The sequence below is a fragment of the Thamnophis sirtalis genome, unplaced genomic scaffold, assembly GCF_051295495.1.
Source record: "Thamnophis sirtalis isolate CommonGarterSnake01/CBP01778 unplaced genomic scaffold, rThaSir2_p1.2 scaffold_9, whole genome shotgun sequence".
NCBI lineage: Eukaryota > Metazoa > Chordata > Lepidosauria > Squamata > Natricidae > Thamnophis > Thamnophis sirtalis.
This window is the reverse complement of record NW_028261389.1, coordinates 44,062,629-44,082,623: the sequence shown is the minus strand read 5'-3', so window position 1 is coordinate 44,082,623 and position 19,995 is coordinate 44,062,629. Positions and strand designations below refer to the sequence as shown.

Here is a 19,995-nt window from a genome sequence, read left to right as displayed (position 1 = left end):
ATTTACATAACCACCCATCTTATACCAAACTTTGATGGATTCGTTTTTAATTGCTAAAAAAAAAAAATTATTTAATTTTGTTCTGAAGTATGGTATCCAGAGCCCTGGCAGGTAACATAAATATCCATTGGGTAGGGTAAGCTTCCTCTTCCTTTTATTACTTCATGGTATTTTCTTATATATTGGAGATAATATATAAATATTATAATATATATGTTGTTTCCAATATTTTGGGGAAAAACATATCAACTTGCCCTTTCAAGCAGATAGTTGAACAAGTAAATTGGTTTGCTATTTGAAAGAGTAAATTAATGCTATTATATAGTATTATTAGTTGTGTGTGTGTGTGTGTGTGTGTGTGTGTGTGTGTGTGTTCCTTGCATAATCCGTTGAAAGATCACTAGGGCCATTTCACACAAAAAAATTATAGTTGTTTAATGAAACACTGGCTTTCCTATAACCGAAACAAGAAATAGATTGCAAGACAGAAATTTCATTTAAATTTGCAGATTATATTATATAAAGCAGGGGTGTCAAACTTGATTTCTTTGAGGGTTGTGTTTGACCTCAGGGATCCGAGTGGGCGTGGCCATGGTGCACGTGGCCAGCTTGACGTCACTCGTGTCGGGGGTGCCTGTGGTGGCCCGAGGTCTCTGCCAGAGAAAATGGGCTCCCGAGCTCCATTTTTGGCTGTGACAGCCTCCTGCAACTCTCTGCCAGTGAAAATGGAACTCAGGAGGGCCATGGGCAGCCTCCCAAGCTCTGTTTTCGCTGGCAGAGACACAATGGGATGGTCTTTTGCTGTTTCCAGGGTGGGCCGGTGGGCCAGGCCTAAGTACTCCATGGGCTGGATCTGAGTTTGACACTCCTAATATAAACTATATTGATTATATAAATATAACTGGTATGCTCTAAGGGTGCAGATACAGTACAACAAAATTGTAGCTTTTGGAAAATAATTATATATTTAAAAGAATAATTGTAAAAATGGAGAAATGTAATAATTTTAGATCTAACCCAGCAATATGCAATGTTTGGGAATATGAATCTTTTTTGCTTTCACTTTGCAAATATCTTTAATTTTCTCCACTTTCCTAACATTTAACTGGAAGAACAGATCTATGATGTGCTCTTCAGAAAGATATCTAAAACAAATCCAGGTCTGTTTTTTCTGAAATATTACTCAACATATCCAGTTAAAAAAATTACACATCATTCCTTTAGCTAACAAAAATAATCTCTAAATTATTTATTCATTTAGAAAATTTATGTAGCTATCTTATGCACCATAACTCTGGGTGGCCTATAAACAGGAACAACAGCAAAACATTCTAAAATAAATCTACCATGGAAACCTCCGGGGCCCAAATAATATACTCCTCCCCACATTAACAGTCAACTTCACTGGGCTTCACCCTCATTCTACCCCAATGCTTGAGCTCTTCAGGGTCCCCTCAAGGGCTAGAAGAGGGGTTCTTGCCAGATCTCAGTGGGAAGGCATTCCATAGAACAGGATCTGCTACAGAGAAGGTGTGCTTCCTAGATCTCACTAACTGGAAACATTTAAGGGAAGGGACTTGGAGTATACCCACTCTTCATAACCTGGTGAAATGAGAAGACACTGTCAGTCACAGAACAGGGTTCTTACTAAACTACAGGGGGGAAGATAAGCAAGCAGGAGTCCCAACTGATCCCTTGGCCCAATCTCACAAAGTCTCATATCTGGCTATCTCCGAAGCAGCACTTCTAGTCACTCCACTCAGTGCCATGCTCCAAACCAGGTCACACTTTATTAGAAAGGGAACTCTCCCAAATTTTGTAAAGTTAATTTTAAATGTACCTGAGAGGACAGTAGAACTGGTCTTTTTGGAGATGCAGCAATTCCTTTAATCTCCAAATCCATCTGAACTTCTAACTTAAATGGGAGCTGAAAAGTAAAATTATAAAGTTGACTGGAGAGGGATGATCAGATGCTATAAGAAGGGTTTCAACAAAATAAGAGGTTCCCTCCCTCTCCCCCCCCCAACTCACCTCACAGTGTTGTAGTGGGGAAAATAGGAGGGGGGAGGAATATTATGTTCCCTGTCTTGAGTTATTTAATAATAATTAATATCCGACTTGCACTAAAAATTCAAATCAAAGCTGGAGAGCAAGAAGAAAGCAGTAAGTTCTACCCCTTGGAGGACCTGTTGGAAGTATCCATATTTTCTCAGCCAAATAGAACAGAACAGAACCTGTTGTCTCGAGAACCGGCTAGCTAGGAAGTCAACTGATTTTGTAGCGAACTAAGCAAAACGGAGGCTTTCGCGGATAGGGACAAACAAAGCTTGATTTCCCTGCAGCAGGTCAACACCCATCAGACAAAATGCCTTGCGCGCCGAAAACGAGAGGCAGACGCTTCCTTCTTACATGCGTTGACCCAGCTTGTTTCTGTAAAATAACACTTAACAGGTGTACAAAGTCAGGAAAGCGAAGGGCGAAATAGGCATTTCCAACTGTTTTCACTTTACAGCTAGAATGAGGCGCTTCAGGCTTGTTTTTGTTTATGTTTTTTTAATGGCAGAATATTCTACCTGCGTCTCATCGCCCTTGCTGGGGGACGCGCGCACGTACACATACTGCCATGGTTGCCAAGGTTCCCTTGTAAACAGGCCGGAACGTTTTCTTTTCCTCCGCGTCACGCTTTGAAAATTAGAAAGTGATCTCTAAACGGGGAAAGGACGCGAGTGACCGACGCTTCTTTTTTTCCACCTACGTTTTTCTCGCTCGGTCTCCAGCTCTCGCTCCTGCCGTCCTTTCTTCGCGTCTCTCCACGGAGTCTGATGCGCGCTCCTAACCGGGTTTCCCTTTTCCTGATTTCCGTCTGGTTGTATTTAGGAAGAACCTGTTTGCTCCGATGTACGTTTCTCCCAGGTTGTGCTGTCTTCCGCTAAACAGGGATCCCGGTAATTTCGAAAATTATTATAGGGCAGCAGATTATAAGAATTATTCTACACCGGTGTTCGTTAATCCGTAAGGATTCTGTTTATGGGATATTTTTTTATAATTCCTTCATCTTAACAATTGGCCATTGTCTGGAACTTCAGTGTGACAAATGAATAAATCTGGACAGACCCAGCTTTCTCAATCTTTCTCTATATTGTATGAATAATTTTATTAAAAGATTGTACAAAGGTTTTAAAAACTACAGAAACATAGAAATATAAAAATATTATAAAAGAAAATTAAAAGTAAAAACCCAAGAAAACATAAAAAGCAGCAAATTCTGATGTACTTTGCAGCAGTTAAGCAATTACTGTCTTCACTCTCATATTGCACATTAGTTCCCTTTTTCCCATAAACAAAACTTTTAAACAAATCACAAAATTAGTTCATTTTTATCCATTTTCAGCAAAGTTTATAAGATTTCCAGTTATAAAAATAGTTGTACTCTTTTCTCATCCTTTACCCAAAGTTTCTCCTAAGGGTAATACGCTCACAATAAATGCCAAATATGCTGCAGCAAATGCAGATGATCATTTGTTTTTGATTGCATAAATCAGTGGTTCTCAACCTGTGGGTAAGGACCCCTTTGGGGGTCGAACGACCCTTCCACAGGGGTCGCCTAAGACCATCGGAAAACACATATTTTCAAAAAAATACAGAAAACAAAATAATTTTATGGTTGGGGGTCACCGCAACATGAGGAACTGTATTAAAGAGTCGCGGCATTAGGAAAGTTGAGACCCACGGGCATAAATCAAATTGTTACATGGACTATTGCCAGTAGTTTATAGCAATCCTCCACAACCTGAAGTTCTTTATGTATATTGTTTCAGTTTCCAGAATTCTCAGCAAAGCCTATTAATTTATGACTAAATTGGTGTGAACTCTTAACAACTATATAGATTTTCTCCATGATGACAGATCTCTTAATTTGTACCTAACCCATTCCTTTAGGTCTTCAAATCTTCATTCATTGCCACCGTAACCGAGTTCATTCACTTGACTGCTGCTCATCCTCTTCTCTTTCCACCCAGGATTACAGCTTTGTTCAGAAAGCTAGGTTTTTGTAGGTATCCACAGGATAATCTGACACTGGCTATTTGTCCATATTGCTTAAAAATCCTGACAGCTAAAGTCTATACATTAGGAGACCATTCATACTGGCAAAGCAGTCCTAAATTGACTTACTATATTTTTAGTTCTTAAACTTAGAAAGGCTGTAGAAGACAAATAATCCATTCCAAATTGATACAAAATCATTCTGACTGATGTACAATACTCTTGACTTTTCTACCATGCAACCCATAATTTGATTTATGCAATTAAAAACAGTCTATATGCCACAGAACAGGGCTTGGCTATATTTATCATCATTTTCAAGAGCATCTGGAAAGATACAACATATTATTTAAAGAACTATATAGTACTGGCTTATCAATTTAGTAGATATTATTAGCAAACTCCATGTCAGATTTTATACTAGAAACTTTGTTGGGGGAAGAATATTTTAGCAGTCGTATAGGCAGGCCTTCAACCAAGCCAATCCACTCTCATCTGGGCTTAAAACTTTACAATAAAAAATATATGTTGCCAGTGTTAACTTTCAATAAAGGACAAAGTATCCCATTACCTAAAATTATATTTTTCATTATAAGACAAACCCCTCTAACATTGTGGTAACTATTGAATTTCCTGGCAAGGGAGCACGGTTGATAAATAACTCTGTTATATATTCTCCAGAGTCACTGCTGCCCTTATTTTATAATAATAACCATGATAAAGGATAAGGAAAAAATTCTGGACAAACTCACAGAATGTCACAGAATTTCTACAAAGAGGGAAATTGCCCTGCTACCTCAATCAATTTATGAATATCAAAAAGTTTTATAGGGATTCAATTTGCTACTTTACCATCATGAATAAATAAATAAATAAATTATGAAACCAGCTTTGAAAAAAGAATCTACCCTTGTAGAGTGTATGGTCATGTCCTGCTTTATGACTTCTACAGAAAATGCCATAATATTCTTAGCAACTATTCTCACATTATTCTGAGAAAACAGATGGGCGATATCACTGCCCAGAGCCCCTCTTTGAGGGAGATGAGCAAATAAATAAATAAATAGTCAGTCAGTCAATTAATCATCTATGAGGATTTTGGAACTGCATAACATGGTCAAATTTGCATCAATAGCCTGCAAAAATCAGCAGATTAAACAATAGCAAAACACCTTACTAAATTAAGCACAATAGTAGAATCAGGATAACGTGTTTGGCAATTCATCATATAATTAGCTATCATAATGCATGCATTGTATTTAACTGCTCCATTTTATATTTTCAATACTAATCAGTTACAAATAAAATCTAGGGCTTATTGATATTTAATGAAAGGTAGGTAGTTTGTCTCAAACATAGGTAGTTTTTCTCAAAGAAATAAACCTGTTTCCACTGTTTCCAAAAAAGAGAATATCAGAATCCATACTAAAGTTACATGAAATGTCAAGTAACTAAATAATTAATACTGGTACATTCCATATTTGTTGCAAATAATTTCTGCAGAGCCGTATAACACAAATACAATATTTTTATGCCCATGCCCACACTTTAATAACTTTAAAAGTGAAACTGTGATTATGATACTGGATAGAATATACACTTTCTGTGCAGAATATGCAGAAATTATTTTATTCATAATAAATAGGAAATGTTCATAAATATATCATTTTAAAATATACAGCAATTATTGTGAATATATTTTAAAATTTTAAAGTGTGTTGTATAGTATGTCCAATATTCATTATAGTTCGTTCATTCATTCCTAAGACGTCTTCTTAACCCAGTATCTAATTCTGTTGTATCTTGATTAGTTACTTCCATCTTCTTTGGTTCTTCCATTGTGCTGAGTAAGCATTCATGATCAAAACGCTGATACTTTTTTACACTGTAAGACTCTTCCATATCTTCAAATAAGGCATCATGCTCACATTTCTTGTAAATATTCTCATCTATTTTTACTTCTGGATGTTCGCTGAATGACTCTATAAGACCTTCAAGCTTCTCTTGGCATGTATGGTGGCTGATATCTTAATATATAAAAGGGGAAACAGTAACATTAAAATTAAGTTACTGTTTTTGCAATTAAACCAATTTACTACCAGAAAATTAGAAACAAGATATTTTGTTTTCCTTATAATAGAGAATGTATTAAAATAGTTTGATTGATCACCAGTTTTTATATTATCTATTAAATCATAAAGCAAGTTTTTGCAGTTTGTTCTAAAAGCAAGTTAATAAGTCAGTTAATAGGTCATATATAATATGGTAGTGAAGGGGTAAGAAACAATAAGAACTCTGGTCTTGCTTGGAACTTTAGAATAGATCAAATGGAACAAGCCAATTCATATGCACAAAAGAACATGCAGATTAGTGCAATACTTGTTTAGAGTAGGAAAACTAAAATAATCAAGATATCTAGTAGTAATTTATTAGAGAGTGTTAAAATCTTCCAAAAGTACCTTGTGGTTTCATGACTGATTTGTCTAATCCACTTTCTTTCATCAGCTTTCTAATCGACTCAAGTTGTTCCATAATTTCATCTTTCTGCTCAGAAGCCAAAGTATTAATACTGAAAAGCCAAAAAGCTGGATCAGAATTAATCAGGACAAAAAATAATTACCATTTTATTAAAATAATATTGAATTCATTAGTATTATTGGTAAATTTAGATCAACCACATTACCTATATTTTACTTAAATGAAACTAAATTTCAAACTAAGATTACTTGTTCATTTGTAATCAGCCCCACACAGTTTTAGGTGAAAACCAAGCTAATATAAAATTCATTATATTTCTGTCCACTGTATTAAAGCAATTCCAGGATTTTTTACATATAGTACTAAAACGCAGATTAGTACTATATCCAAACCAGCTTATAAACTTAAAATCGAATTACTTTTTACATGGAATTGTTGAATAATATCAGTATAGTCTTTAAAAGTACTGGAAATTCCTTCAATTTGTCAGTCACTACATGATTTTAATTATATTAAAAAGCCATTGCTGCAAAAGTTCTAAAATACAAATCTGTGGTTATTTTGATAATGCAGAAACAGAATCCAGCCATATTTACTTTAAAGTAGGCATAAGCAACTATAGATATTTTACATACTTGTACTTGTACACACAGGTATAGCAAAAGAAATAAAGTACATTTGATTTACAGTATTTTTATTTTTTCTATTTAACGGCATAATTAATGTTAAAAATTGTAAACTACCTCAGTAATGTGGTAGTGGTATAAGTTTTTCAAAAATAAATTCAAATTCTGTGCTTGAAAGAAATGGTTAAAAATGATGGCACCTTTAAATTCTAATTATCATTCCTTTTTGCCCCTAAAAGGGGTAAAATTGTCTCCGTGAAACATATTTGTAATAAACATTGCTAAAAATAAGAAGAAATGTGTCATTTGTGATATATTGGCATTATGTTCTTATTTTAAGTTCACAACCATGATCTCTCAGATCTCTTTCCCACATCTGAAATAAACAACATAATATTTAAATGAAATGCTATGATTTATTCTATTTTGACTCACCAGCTTGAAAGTGGATCTAACTGAGTCAATAATGAATTTAACATTTTTTCTGTTTGTGCAAGATGTTGCTCCAATTCCAAAAGTTGATGCTCTGAAGTGAGAATATACACTTTTTAAAACCTAGCATAAACTGAACATCTTTAAGGTTAAACAAAAAACTTAAGCAGCAGGCAGAAGTGGAAGTATACAGTTCTTTTCAGATTGTAGGATCTGAAACAAAGCATTTTTCTAATAAATACACATGAAAGAATCCCTACTGGATTCTAAAACAAATTGTTTTATGCCTTAGATATTTTTCAAAAATGATTTAAAAATATTTGAAGGTTCGAACTGAAAATGAAGTACTATTTCTAACAAGCAGACAAAGCCACAATGCATTGAAGAGGAATTTAAACTGATCTAGTCCCAATAAAAGCAACACAATAAATGTCCCATTTAGATAGACTTTAATACTGTATTTCTCTGAAGTTATATTTACACTGTCATGGTATATACAATGTGGTATAATTAGCAGTCTGTTTTATTGAACGTAAGATTCAATAAATTCCAAACCTTATTCTCAAATAGTACTTCCACATAAACAATGTAATTTTTCCAATTTGAAAAGAATATTGATTAAACCCTTTTGGATGCAGTTATACAGTATACTGTTTCCCCAGAGTTAAAACAAAATATTATTTAAAAATTAAAATGAGATGATGTCATTGTTTAACTGCCAAAATAACTCTGCTAAATAGCTTATCTGTTTATGAAATCAGATATGATTCCATCTTGCCAAAGGAAAACAATGTACTGCAACAGAACTTCCATTCTAACAAGGAATTGAAATAGAAATCTCACAATAAGCATACTGTATCTGGAATGAAAAGAAACCATGTATATATTTCTTTATAACTACTGGTGATGTTTCTCAGCATAATAAGGAGTGTAAGTAAGTAAGTAAGTAAGTGAATAAATAAATAAAATAGTTATTTCTGCCTAGGAAATGGGTCATTTCATCTTGAATGTCTTTATTCACTTTAAACAATGTGTCAACATCTAAGACATATTATTTATCAGGATTTTCCAGGTAGGTGAATCTTTCAGATGAATTAATCATCAAAGCTTTTAACTATGCCATTTTCTGATCTAAAAAATCAAGTCTCTTCTTTGTCACCAAAAAGCTGTTGCACTCATCTGCTGCAATTAGTAACAACATGAGTTCCCTCTTTCTAAAAGAATGTCAATCATGAAAAAGAAAGTTAAAGAAATGCTATTCCACATAACTTTTTTTCTTTGCTGTTGCATTCACATTCTGTCAAAGTAAATTAAACTTTTGGCTGTTTTCAGTTGTAAGAAATTGTTCTCTTTGGATAAGAAGGTAGGTGTGTGTGGGGGGGGATTTATCACCACAGAACTGTACTTTGAAGACAAAAAGTTTTCCACTTGCCAATGAAGCAATAATAAAAACTGGAATAAATTGTTTTGTCTGAATGGAGAAGCCATGGTTAATAAACTCATGTACTGTATAAATCTCAATATCAAGTTAACAGTTGATAATTTGTATTAAGTTAATAAGGGTGTAAAAACTATAAGCAAAACATTTTGACCCAATTCGTACCTGTTTCTTTTGTTTTTTCTTCTGCATTTTTTTCTTTTTTGGATAAACTTTCTTCCTGCGATTTCATCTATAAAATCATAAAACAATCTCTATAAGTGTCTCAAATATGTAAGATTAATAAAAGTATCAGTACTATATAATGTAAACAAAATATTTACATAATATTCCAAAACATTCCTACATTAGCATGTTTTCTGTTTACTTTCAGTCCTTTAATAAAATTAAGAATATCCAGAATATTGAGATGAAGTAAATTATAATAAAATTATAATTTCCTTATGCTTTCAGTTGCATAATGTGAGTCCCAAAAAGTTAGCAACACAAGGACAAAATGCAATTTTTAAATATAGCAAATTTAATTACTTCTCATATATGCATTATTTTCCCCCTTTGTCTCAAAAAAAGTATTCTGAAATGTTCTAGGAGCTGCCATAAAAACTATGCAGAAAATACAAGTAGACCTGGAGATGTAAGTTGTTCACTCCTCATGTGTACTGGCACTTTTCATTAGATTATGTGCCATGATATTTTAACTTTTACCTCAACATTTATTAAGATAAGAAAACTTTAATTTCTATATGATACTATATATTTGGCAAATTAAGACATATTTATAAAGGTGCTTATTACAAAATAACTCCATGTCTAGATTTGATTTTTTTTAATATTTACCTTTAAGAATTTGTACAAAGCAAACACACCCACACTAATAGCATATAGCGGCATTAGGGTTAAAGCAAAGTCTCTGCCATTGCCTCTAGTCCGTTCAGTCTGCAACTCCTTCTCCATTGCATTCTTCATTTGCTTGATGCTTTGATATGTTTTAGTTTCAGGAGTTTCAAAATTCCTTGGTGTGTGCAGGATTTTCTCAGCTCCACCTACAGAATAAACATTTTAATAATTCAGAGCCAGTTAAATCCAAAGCCAGTTAATAAAAACTAGGGCTGTAATCTGGGATTGAAATTTATTTGTATGGATAGTTCCTTGTCAACAAACACATTAAGAATCCCTGTATTATTTTAGCTTTATTAACAGTTTGTGGGAAAAGTGATAGGAATTATTATAAAGACAACACACGTTTTTCCTTAAGAGAAAGACAGCAAAAGCCATCTCTACAACACAAAAGGCAATTATTTATCTTTCTAAGAAATAATCCAAAGCAACCTGATCAATACTGGTGCCTTTCAACTGTGTTTACTTTACTGGTCAGGCTGTCTAGAAAGGACATATTAACCCAACCAACAGGGACATGAGCCCAAGGAAGGTCGACCTAGCTTATGGAAGTCTCAGTTTCTCTAACTAATTCCACTTACAGTTGAACATGGTATAAATGTTAAGGAACTTATCGATAAGGCACTTTTGGACTATTTTCTTTTAACATAAGTCCCCTAGTTGCAGACGGAACCTGACATCAAGCCAATATGTACGTGGTCTCCCTTTGCCTGCCACGAAGGGATGGAGTCGCCGGTACGATACCGTGTCGGGGGGGCTGGTGAGGAGCTGGCCGGCCAGAGGAGCTTTTGGCACTTCGCGGAGACTTCCCTCCCCCACTGAATATCCTCGGCATCACTGCGAACAGGCAAAGCACCAGCACGACGGAGACCAACACCTGCTGCATCGAAGAAAGCGCCATGGCGTCACGCGGTGACAACACTGCTCTCCGAGAAGGGGCTGTCGGCTATACTCTCGCCCAGTTACAGTCACTCAAATAAACCAATACCGGCTGGAAGGAAGCTGGAAAAGGGGAGCGGAAGACAAACAAACCATAGATTTGCGAAGAAGACCTTCATCTTCGGTTCATTTTTGTGTAGCTCCCCCTAATGGGCTCCAGACACTGTTGGCGTGGCGATAAGTGGCAGGAAGAGGAGTGAAGTCAACGGAAGCCTAGCCATGAACCTCCAGCATAAAATCTCGCTTTTGTTCACAAAAGAGGGGGAAACGCTGCTGACAATTGTGAAAGGAAAGGATATTATAAATATGTAGTTCTGCAATAAAGCTGATGAGAAAAGGGTAAACAGGATCATTAATCCAGTGTTTTGAAATCAGAATTCAATTTCAGTTCATTATCACTGTTGTAAATGCAGAAGAAAGCTAAAGACTATTTATGAAAAACGGGGCACATACATTCTAATGTCATAGAGCATATAAATGGATACTGAAAAATGTAGCTGATATCAGAAACAATTTAATAGCAATATCAATAGCACTTTGACTTACATACCGCTTCACAGTGCTTTTACAGTCCTCTCTAAGCGGTTTACAGAGTTAGCATATTGCCTGCAACAATCTGGGTCCTCATTTTACCCATCTCAGAAGGATGGAAGGCATATAGAATATTAAATACTACATACTGTGCAGACTTTGGGCAAATTTACATAGCCTTTACCCTCTGAGCTGTAAAGTGATAAAACAAGAGCCTTATTTATTTTTGGAGAATATGTACAGTGGGAGCTCCAATCACGACCGTAATCCATTCCAGGACTTCAGTCAGCACACAATTTGGTCGTGACGGGAAAACTGACTGTGCATGTGCATGCACACAAAAAAAGCGTGGAAGGGGACTTCCTGGGGGCGTGGCCTGTTGCCGAGGAGGGCTCAACCCAGCTCCTCTCAGGGATCTGGTCTGTATATCTAAATAAGATCATAGATATCACCCCTTTTTGGCTAAAGAAGGGGCAGGGAGTAGCTCTGTATGCTAGGGTCTATTCGTAATCCACAGCCTTTTCTTTTTTTTTGGCTGTGGACAGAGATTAGATCCAGCGGGAGCGGAGCTTTTATCTCCAGCCAGTTCTTCTCAGCTGCCTTTTTTGGCAGCCCCAGACAGGCTAGCCCCCCCAGGACAAAGCAAAGTTTTTTTCAAGCTAGGTTAATACGGGCGGGTCCCACTCCTGTGAGATTTATGCTTTTATTACTATCTTAAATACCAGCACCATTCGTCTTAGAGACTTCTTTGTCTAAATGGACTTCAAAATGGCGATTTCCCCCCGTTGGTGATTGATAGTAGATGTACTTAGCCGGTTTTACCTTCCTGCAGACCGCTCCTTAACAAAATAAACTCTTTTTCTTTGGAAACAGAGGGGAACAAAAGCGCTGCTTATCTGTTTATTTATTATGGCACCCAGATCAAAGAAGCGTCTTGCTACAAATGTGCCTAAAGAATCTAAAGAATTTATATTGGAACCACAGCCTTTGTCTCCTATGCCCTCTACTGGAGAATTTTTAACACAGGAATATTTCTTTAAAATGTTTAATGATTTTAAAAAAGAAATTAAGGAATTTGTATTGGAACTATATGATGATTTAAAGTCTAAAATTAACCAAATGAAGGCGAATACGTTCGCAGCCGTGTCTGCTCTGTCAGATTATTCTGCTGAAATAGAGAATAAATTGGAAAGCTTGGAGAAGGCTAATTTTAATTTGACTACTAATATTCAAATATTACAACAAAAAATTAGAGACACTGAAGAACAGCTCATGATGATAAATTTTAATAGGAAGGCATTTGCAATAAGAGTTAGAGGATTCCGTGAAAAGGAGCAAGAGAATCTGAAACAGACCTTTGCTGAAGCCTTCAGCCATGCGGTGGGAAGCCCGGGACTTAACTTTGATTGGCAGATTCGGAAAATCTATCGCCAGAACTCATTGGTAGCGGAACAGCGACAGCTCCCGAGGGACATAATTATATATTTCTCCACAAAAGAATCCAGAAATGCGATTGTGCAAAAGTTTCATAATAACAGTCTCCGAGTTGATGACCAGGACCTGATTGTCTTCAAAGATATTCCTTTCCAGATGTTGAGAGCAAGAAGGGACTACGCCTTTTTAACTAAAGAGCTTAGGAGTCAACAGATTCGATACAGATGGGAGGCCCCTGCCGGCATTACGGTCACATTTGAGAATCAAAGATTTCGTCTTAACTCTGTTTCGGAGGCCCGAGATTTCTATCGTAGGACTTTGAAGGCGGGACTTCCTGACTCACTTGGAAGAGAGGAGAGACAAGCGGAAGGAGAAGGCAAACGGCAGGCCGCGTGGCTGCAAGATGGAGGGGGTAGCCTTTCCTCCCTCGGAGAAGCAGAAAAACGGAGATCGAGAATTTAGACATTTTAAAATATTTGCAAAAGTTGTGGACCGAATGGGGGTTTGCGACCTTTCTCCGGTAGAAAAAGCGGATTAATTCTTATTAGAAGGGAAAGTTGGGTGAAATTACTTTGAGCTAGATTTTAAACTAATGTCAGCATAAATTTGATAGTGGTAAACATCAGACAAGCAAGGGATGAGGGTAAAATATATGCGGAATGATTTACGTTGTTTAAAGCTTATTAGAAGAGGAAAGCCGGTTGGGATTATCTTAAGATAGATGTAAAATGAATGCGGAATGAATTATGTTGTTTAAATTTTGTTAGAAGGGACTACTTTAAAACAGAAGGTTAACTGACTTTTGTTGAAAGTATTATTTGAATATGTGGAATGATCCATGCTATTTAATTCTTATTAGAAGGGAAAGTTGGTTGAAATTACTTTGAGCTAGATCTTAAACAAATGTCTGCATAAATTTGATAGTGGTAAATACCAGACAAGCAAGGGATGAGGGTAAAATGCATGTGGAATGATTTACGTTATTTAAATCCTATTAGAAGAGAAAGTCGATTGGGATTATCTTAAGATAGAAACTGATTTTTGTGTAAAGTAATACTTGATCTACGCTGTTTAAACTTTACTAAGAAGGGGAAGCTTGGTTAGATTATTTTGAATTATTGTTTGAAAAGGAGGTTAAGAAAGATTATTTACGCTGTTTAAATTTTATTAGAAGGGAAAGTTTGATTATTCTTCTGTAAAGTAATATTTGAATATGTGGCATGAACCACGTTGCTTAAATTTTATCGGAAGGGATCAATTTTGGTTAGACTGTATATTGATGCCTACACAAATTTGTATAAATGTTTACCTGAATATAAGGTTTAGGAAGAGGAACGGGAGAGTCTACAGAAGGTTGGGGTAAATAACAAAGAAGTAAGAACGAGAATAAAATATAGATAGAATGACTTATACTATTTAAGCATAGATAAAGATGGGTGGCTGAGATCAACACAAAGAGTGGTTTCTTTTTTTTTCTTTTTTTTCTTTTCTCTTCTCTTTTCTTTTTTTGTTTTCTTGTTTTTCTTTCTTTTGACATATTACTTTTATTTTTAATCCATATGTATACAAGATATTTTAGACAGAGGGTAGTGCCAGGTGTGGGCCCTGGGAAGTCGGGAGGATTAGGGATGGGGATTTGTGGGGGGGTGGGGGTGGGGGGGCGTTAAAATAGTCTCAATAAGAACAAGAATGTATTTATATACGGTGGTTTTTTTTTTTTCTTTTCTCTCTTTTTTCTTTCTATATATATATATATATATATATATATATATATATATATATATATATATATATATATATATATATATATATATATATATATATATATATATATATATATATATATATATATATATATATATATATATATATATATTCCCTTGGTTTATTTTACTTTTATCAGATTAAACAACACTCGAATAAAGGCATACACCAAGGAGGGAGATAGAGGGAAAGAAGAGGGAGGAGTAAGGAAGGAGTAAGGGGAATGTAAGGAGGGCGTGTGGGGAGTAAGGGGAGAAGGAAGGTTTGAGGGGAAAGGGAAGTAGGAGGGGAGTGTTAGAGGGAGAAAGGAAAGTTGGAGGAGGTAGATGGGGTGTATGGAGGATGGAAGTGTTAGGTGGGGTTGTGAATGATGAGTTGTGTTCCTTTTTATTTTGTTTGTTTTATTTCTTTTTTTTTTCTTTTTTTATAGTAAATACCCTGTATATAAGTGATTGCAAATGGAATGTGAAAATGAATAAAATATATTTTTTTTAAAAAAAAAGCGTGGAAGGGGAAATCGCTGAGACATGGAAAATCGCTGTGGCTGTGTTTGATCACCACCCAAGGATGTGTTCGTGAACAGAGTGAAACATTTAGTGGATTTTTTGATTGGCACCCAATTTGGTCGTGGTCAGAAGCGTTCGTGACCTGAGTGCCCACTGTATATGTATCAGTGCACCTACAACTATCTTGTTTACCACCCATAGCCATGTCATCTGAAGGGTTAACTCTCTGCTCCATTTTTATTTTATCTCACCCTACTGTGTGTGTGTGTGTGTGTGTGTGTGTGTGTGTGTGTGTGTGTGTGTATCAATTCACACATATACACCCCTCAGTCAACTGCCTAATTGCAGGCAAAACATGATGCAACAATCATTTCCCTTGCCCTGAATCAATGCACAGCCTCCGAAAATTGGGGGAAAGCAAGATTGTATATTAATAGGGTTAATGGACCATCAATCTATTAAACAAATTAATTTATTGCATTAATTTTGTATTGCATCCCCACTAGAGCCAATTTAGTTTCTGTGTTGTCCTATCTATGGCGCTTATCAGTCTTCATCTGTCCCTATTATCACGGCCCTTCAAGGTAAACCAGGTCACAAAACAGACCAGAAGAAATATCGTATTGAAACATTTTTTTCTGCTAATGGATTGTGGCAGTGGAAAAGAAATGAACAGTTGACTAGGGTGCACTACAACTTGGTACTTTTATCTTCAGAGCCTTTTATCTTCTGGGTGTGGTCAAAAAAGTCAAATTGATAGCCACAGTGGTGTGATCAAAGCTCCAACTATTTTATCTGTGTTTCATTAAAAAAAATTGGACAGATCATACCATCACAGCTGCCATTTTGACATTTTATTATATCCTGCAGGCATAGTGTATATGCTCCTGTAATTGAAAGAGCCTTAAGTTATTCTTAGATACATTAGTTTTAAAGTAGTATGTCCCTCCTTAGGTTGATATTACAGTGTTCTACTATAGCTTCAAAATGTACAAACCTGATAAAGTTTCTCAGTTTATCTTCAAAAGAAGTCATGATGTGTCATGGATGTGATTGGAGATGTGTTTGGGGGATGTTAGGATACAAAGTTGCCTTTCCTCCTTGGTCTCCTCCACCCTAACTATCTGTTTCATTGTGATGTCAATACAAACTTTTGGCATCACTGTAGCCACTTATGGATACCTCTGCTTCATACTGATTATCTCTCCTCCCCTCCCATACTTATCATCTCCCCTCCCCTTATACTTTCGACAGTTGTCTCTAGATTATCAGAACAGCCTTTACTATTTCACCAGGGGGAAAGGGAGAACATTGTTATAGTAGAATAGGCCAATGTATCCCCTTTTTATCTAATTCTAAGTAGAAACACTCTATAGAACAGCTGTCAATTTTGAACCAAACCATTTTGTTGGTTGTCAATTGCCACAGTGTCGTGGGGTGGGAAGGAGGCTGGAATGTACTGCCAGACACAGCACCAATTTTTCTCATGGGAACTAAGGTCATCTCCACAGGTGTTGAATGAGAATGAAGAGGAGTGCCTAAGGAGTGCTACAATATTTCAAAAGATCTAAAATAAAATTGTAGATACAGTTGTATGTTTAAGGAATTGATTTCACCGTGTTTCTTTAATTCTAAAAATATTAGAATATTCATAGTTTTGTCAGGAAAGCACCTCATTTTATGGATTTACAAGGGTGAAGATTTGATAGTGCAGTTAACAGAGATGGTTTACAAAATGTAATTAAAGCTGGATTTTGCATCCTTTGCAGATATACAAATTATGCTTGGAAGTATATGGAATTCTGAAACTATAATCTGAGAAAATCTGTGGACAGAATAAGTTTAGAATAAATGAAATTATTGTAAAGGCACTCCATACAAAAAATAGTTTCAGATTTACCTGTGGTTCCTATACATTAATTCTAGTGCTTGCCATTTAATTTGGTTCAGCTTTCAAAAAATGTTTGGTGTGATTAATCAGAAGGTCTCTACTATTTTATTTTGGATTTATCTGTGCAAATCTGGACTGATGTCAGTGGAACATTTTTGGATGCAGTGGGCCTTGCATTTGCTTGTTGCAGTAACTTAAAAATACTGAGGGGTATCAAACTAGGCTTTAATGGATATTTTGTCAGTTTCAATTTCTTCCTCCTCCTGGGAATAATAGAACTAGTACTAAGTTAGGTTTAGTTCTCCAGCTGTACAAAACCTAGTTTCTTGCACAATCATATGCAAGACTGTTTCCTTTCCCCTTAAAATTGCTCTACCACTGTGTCTATTTGTGTACCCTTTCAAAATTAGAATATATTTGGCACTGTTTCATTAAACACTTTTGTAGAAACATTTTTATGATTGGAGGCAATCTCATATGTTTCTTTACTTCACATTTTTTGCCCAGATGGGATGTGGGAGGAAAGCCAGACAAACAAACCTACTGAAGTTGAGGCAGAGTCTGCAAATAGCATAATTGCACAATACAGGTAGTCCTCGAGTTACGAATATAATGGAGCCTGCCCATTTCATTCATAACCTGAAGATTTGTGGGAGTGAATGTCGTACCTTGAACAGGATCACTTCCTCCTTTTACCCACACATTCGCTAATCAAATGCGAGGCTTGTTAAGTGCACATGAGGTATTTCAAAGTGGCAGAAGGCCATGGGGGTGCCTACCGATGAAACAGGCCACCTGCCTAAGATCACCCAAGGATACAGCCCTCTGAAGCTCCGTTCGGCCCTCTGCAGGCCTCCCCAGGCCCCCCATTTCGGCCTGTACAGGCCAGGGGAGGCCCACGGAGGGCGGAACGGGGCTTCTGAGGGGCAGATACATCCCTCAGAAGCTCGATTTCTGCCAGCAACATGCAAGACGAATATTGCAGAGCCTCTGTGGTTGTTCATAACGGTGATCAACTGCTGTGGTACTGCAAGATGTAGTTTCAGGCCTTGTTTGGAAATGCTAGGGGGCACTGATCGCGTAAGTTCCAACATTCACTAAGGGAATGCTCGTAACCCGGGGATTACCTGTATTTTCAAAACCCATTTATACAACAATGTTATAATTAATGGGTGTTTTCCTACTACTTGGTAATCTGCTAAGGAAGATAGTAACAAAGGCAGGGAGAAAATCCATTACGGTTGTGGCTGGTGACCCAAAAATCAGAAGTACATGATTCTGCATGGAGTTGCAATGGAAGCAGAGAAGAGGGACTGATATCGTCAGTCCATTTTATGCTATCATTCTTTTGCACTCACAGATAAAGGGATACATTTTGCTTTATCAATGATAAGAAAAGAAAATATAGTAAGATAGGCAGAATTTTATTTCAGTCATTGACCAATAAAAGTACAATCAATAAAATGAACAAACCAAAATGTTCATTTTAGGGATACCACTGTAGTTATGTTTTTCCCAGCTCAAAATGGAAATACATTTTGTTCCTTTAGTTTCAATAACTGCACATAGAATTCAAAAGGCCACAAAAGTTGTTCAGAGGTAATGAACTGGTGGTAGGATTGTGGACTGCTCATCCTTATTGAAACTCACCCTATAAAATAGAACAAAAGTATACTTGAGATATTTCCATTAATTGAATTGTAATATTGATTTAAAACCCCAGACAGATGCAAGTTAATTTATCTTCCAGTGTCTTTCAAAGTATTAATACTTGATAATTGAGGATTCAATTTCTCTCAGAGACCTATCAAAATACCACTGAGGAAAATTGAGGAAAAGAAAATCTAAATCGGATATTGTCTTAATCAGACAATACAGATTTAGAGAGATATGACCTTATTTCCCTTATAGTGAAATTTTAGGGTTTTTTGAGATTGATATAATAGATGTAATTAGATGTTATTTTCAGCCCTTAACTGGATGGAAAGGCCTTTACTGCATTATCTGATTATGGTTTTGTGTGAATTACAGTAACACATTTTGGAGAAGTAGCATTACTTTCACACACCATCTTTACAATAGAACTGTCAATAGGCAAAGTTTCCGATTTATCATTAGTTGAATTTCTATGTTATTACTTCTAGATTGCTATCTAACTAAAAAGTGACCAGCATACTCAATTGATGCTATCCAGCCTTTTGTTTGCGTCCTAAGTCTTAGAGTGACTTTTCTTGAAAGAATATACAAATATAAACTGATATCCCAGAAGAGAAGGGTGACTTTCTTTGGAAGAAAATCACAAAACGTATATGACATTTCTCTAACATTTATACAGTAGGAGTATATATATGCATATATTTATAATGCAGATAGTGTCTCGCCAGGCAGTTTGTATTACTTGCCTATATTAGTCATTTCTTTCATTTCATGTCCTTTGACTTCCAACAGCATCTTAAATTTGTTTCAATATGACATGCATATACATACATCTATTTAAACACAGCACATTTTACAGGCCTAACTCAAAATAACAGCCTCCCACAGAGCAAATGAGAAGAATAGGAGGCAGATACTTTGTTGACATTCAGTGGAACTTCATCTGACAGATCCTGATTTTTTTTTCAAAATAGAAAAGGATATTTAGAAAAAGGAATAGACTTCTATTAATAAAACATAGTATATTTATTCTTCTGACAGATCCTGATTTTTTTTTCAAAATAGAAAAGGATATTTAGAAAAAGGAATAGACTTCTATTAATAAAACATAGTATATTTATTCTTCTGAGAGAGAGAAAACACCACTTGGTTCTTTCCAGGAGACTGCTAGCTAAACCCTGCCTAGATTTAAAAACAGAACAAAGTGGAATCCCAAGTATGCCTTATGGCAGGTCTTCAAACTTGGCAACTTTAAGACTTGTGGACTTCAACTCCCAGAATTCTCCAGCCGGCCACAAGTCTTAAAAGTTTCAGATGAGGGCTAGCAATCCTAACGGAAGAGGCTGTCTCTGGAAACTG

General features: G+C 36.0%; 2 protein-coding genes across 6 annotated transcripts in view; both read right to left on the bottom strand.

Annotated features, from left to right (window-relative positions):
* The window catches only part of CAPS2 (calcyphosine 2), a 32,518-nt gene extending 29,479 nt beyond the window's left edge, over nucleotides 1–3,039 (bottom strand). Inside the window, exons 1-2 of one of the 4 annotated variants that reach the window (XM_087723426.1) lie at nucleotides 2,756–3,039; nucleotides 1,841–1,927 (exon numbers count right to left, since the gene is read on the bottom strand). In XM_087723426.1, the coding sequence (XP_087579552.1) occupies nucleotides 1,841–1,903 (63 nt within the window). In that variant the 5' untranslated portion in view covers nucleotides 1,904–1,927; nucleotides 2,756–3,039. The other 3 variants (XM_087723428.1, XM_087723427.1, XM_087723425.1) reach the window with 3 other exon arrangements.
* An 80-nt stretch (nucleotides 3,040–3,119) lies between these two features.
* CCDC107 (coiled-coil domain containing 107) lies at nucleotides 3,120–10,933 on the bottom strand. Of its 2 annotated transcripts, none has more exons than XM_014059493.2 (6): nucleotides 10,660–10,933; nucleotides 9,856–10,061; nucleotides 9,184–9,250; nucleotides 7,584–7,674; nucleotides 6,504–6,613; nucleotides 3,120–6,071 (listed from the first exon to the last, which is right to left on the bottom strand). In XM_014059493.2, exons 1-6 carry the CDS (start codon nucleotides 10,814–10,816, stop codon nucleotides 5,797–5,799), a joined length of 906 nt encoding a protein of 301 aa, XP_013914968.2. In that variant the 5' UTR covers nucleotides 10,817–10,933; the 3' UTR covers nucleotides 3,120–5,796. The 2 variants fall into 2 exon arrangements, with proteins under 2 accessions (XP_013914968.2, XP_013914969.2); XM_014059494.2 differs by lacking the exon at nucleotides 10,660–10,933 and adding an exon at nucleotides 10,497–10,641.
* Between the last annotated feature and the right edge of the window lie 9,062 nt (nucleotides 10,934–19,995).

What these genes read in the sequence shown, in the direction of transcription:
- CCDC107 (XM_014059493.2), bottom strand. Translation starts at nt 10,816, where the DNA reads ATGGCGCTTTCTTCGATGCAGCAGGTGTTGGTCTCCGTCGTGCTGGTG. An exon ending in TCACCAGCCCCCCCGACACG is followed by an intron (nt 10,062 to 10,659) that starts GTATCGTACCGG and finishes TTTATTCTGTAG; the next exon opens with GTGGAGCTGAGAAAATCCTG. An exon ending in AGAAAAAACAAAAGAAACAG is followed by an intron (nt 7,675 to 9,183) that starts GTACGAATTGGG and finishes TTCTCACTTCAG; the next exon opens with AGCATCAACTTTTGGAATTG.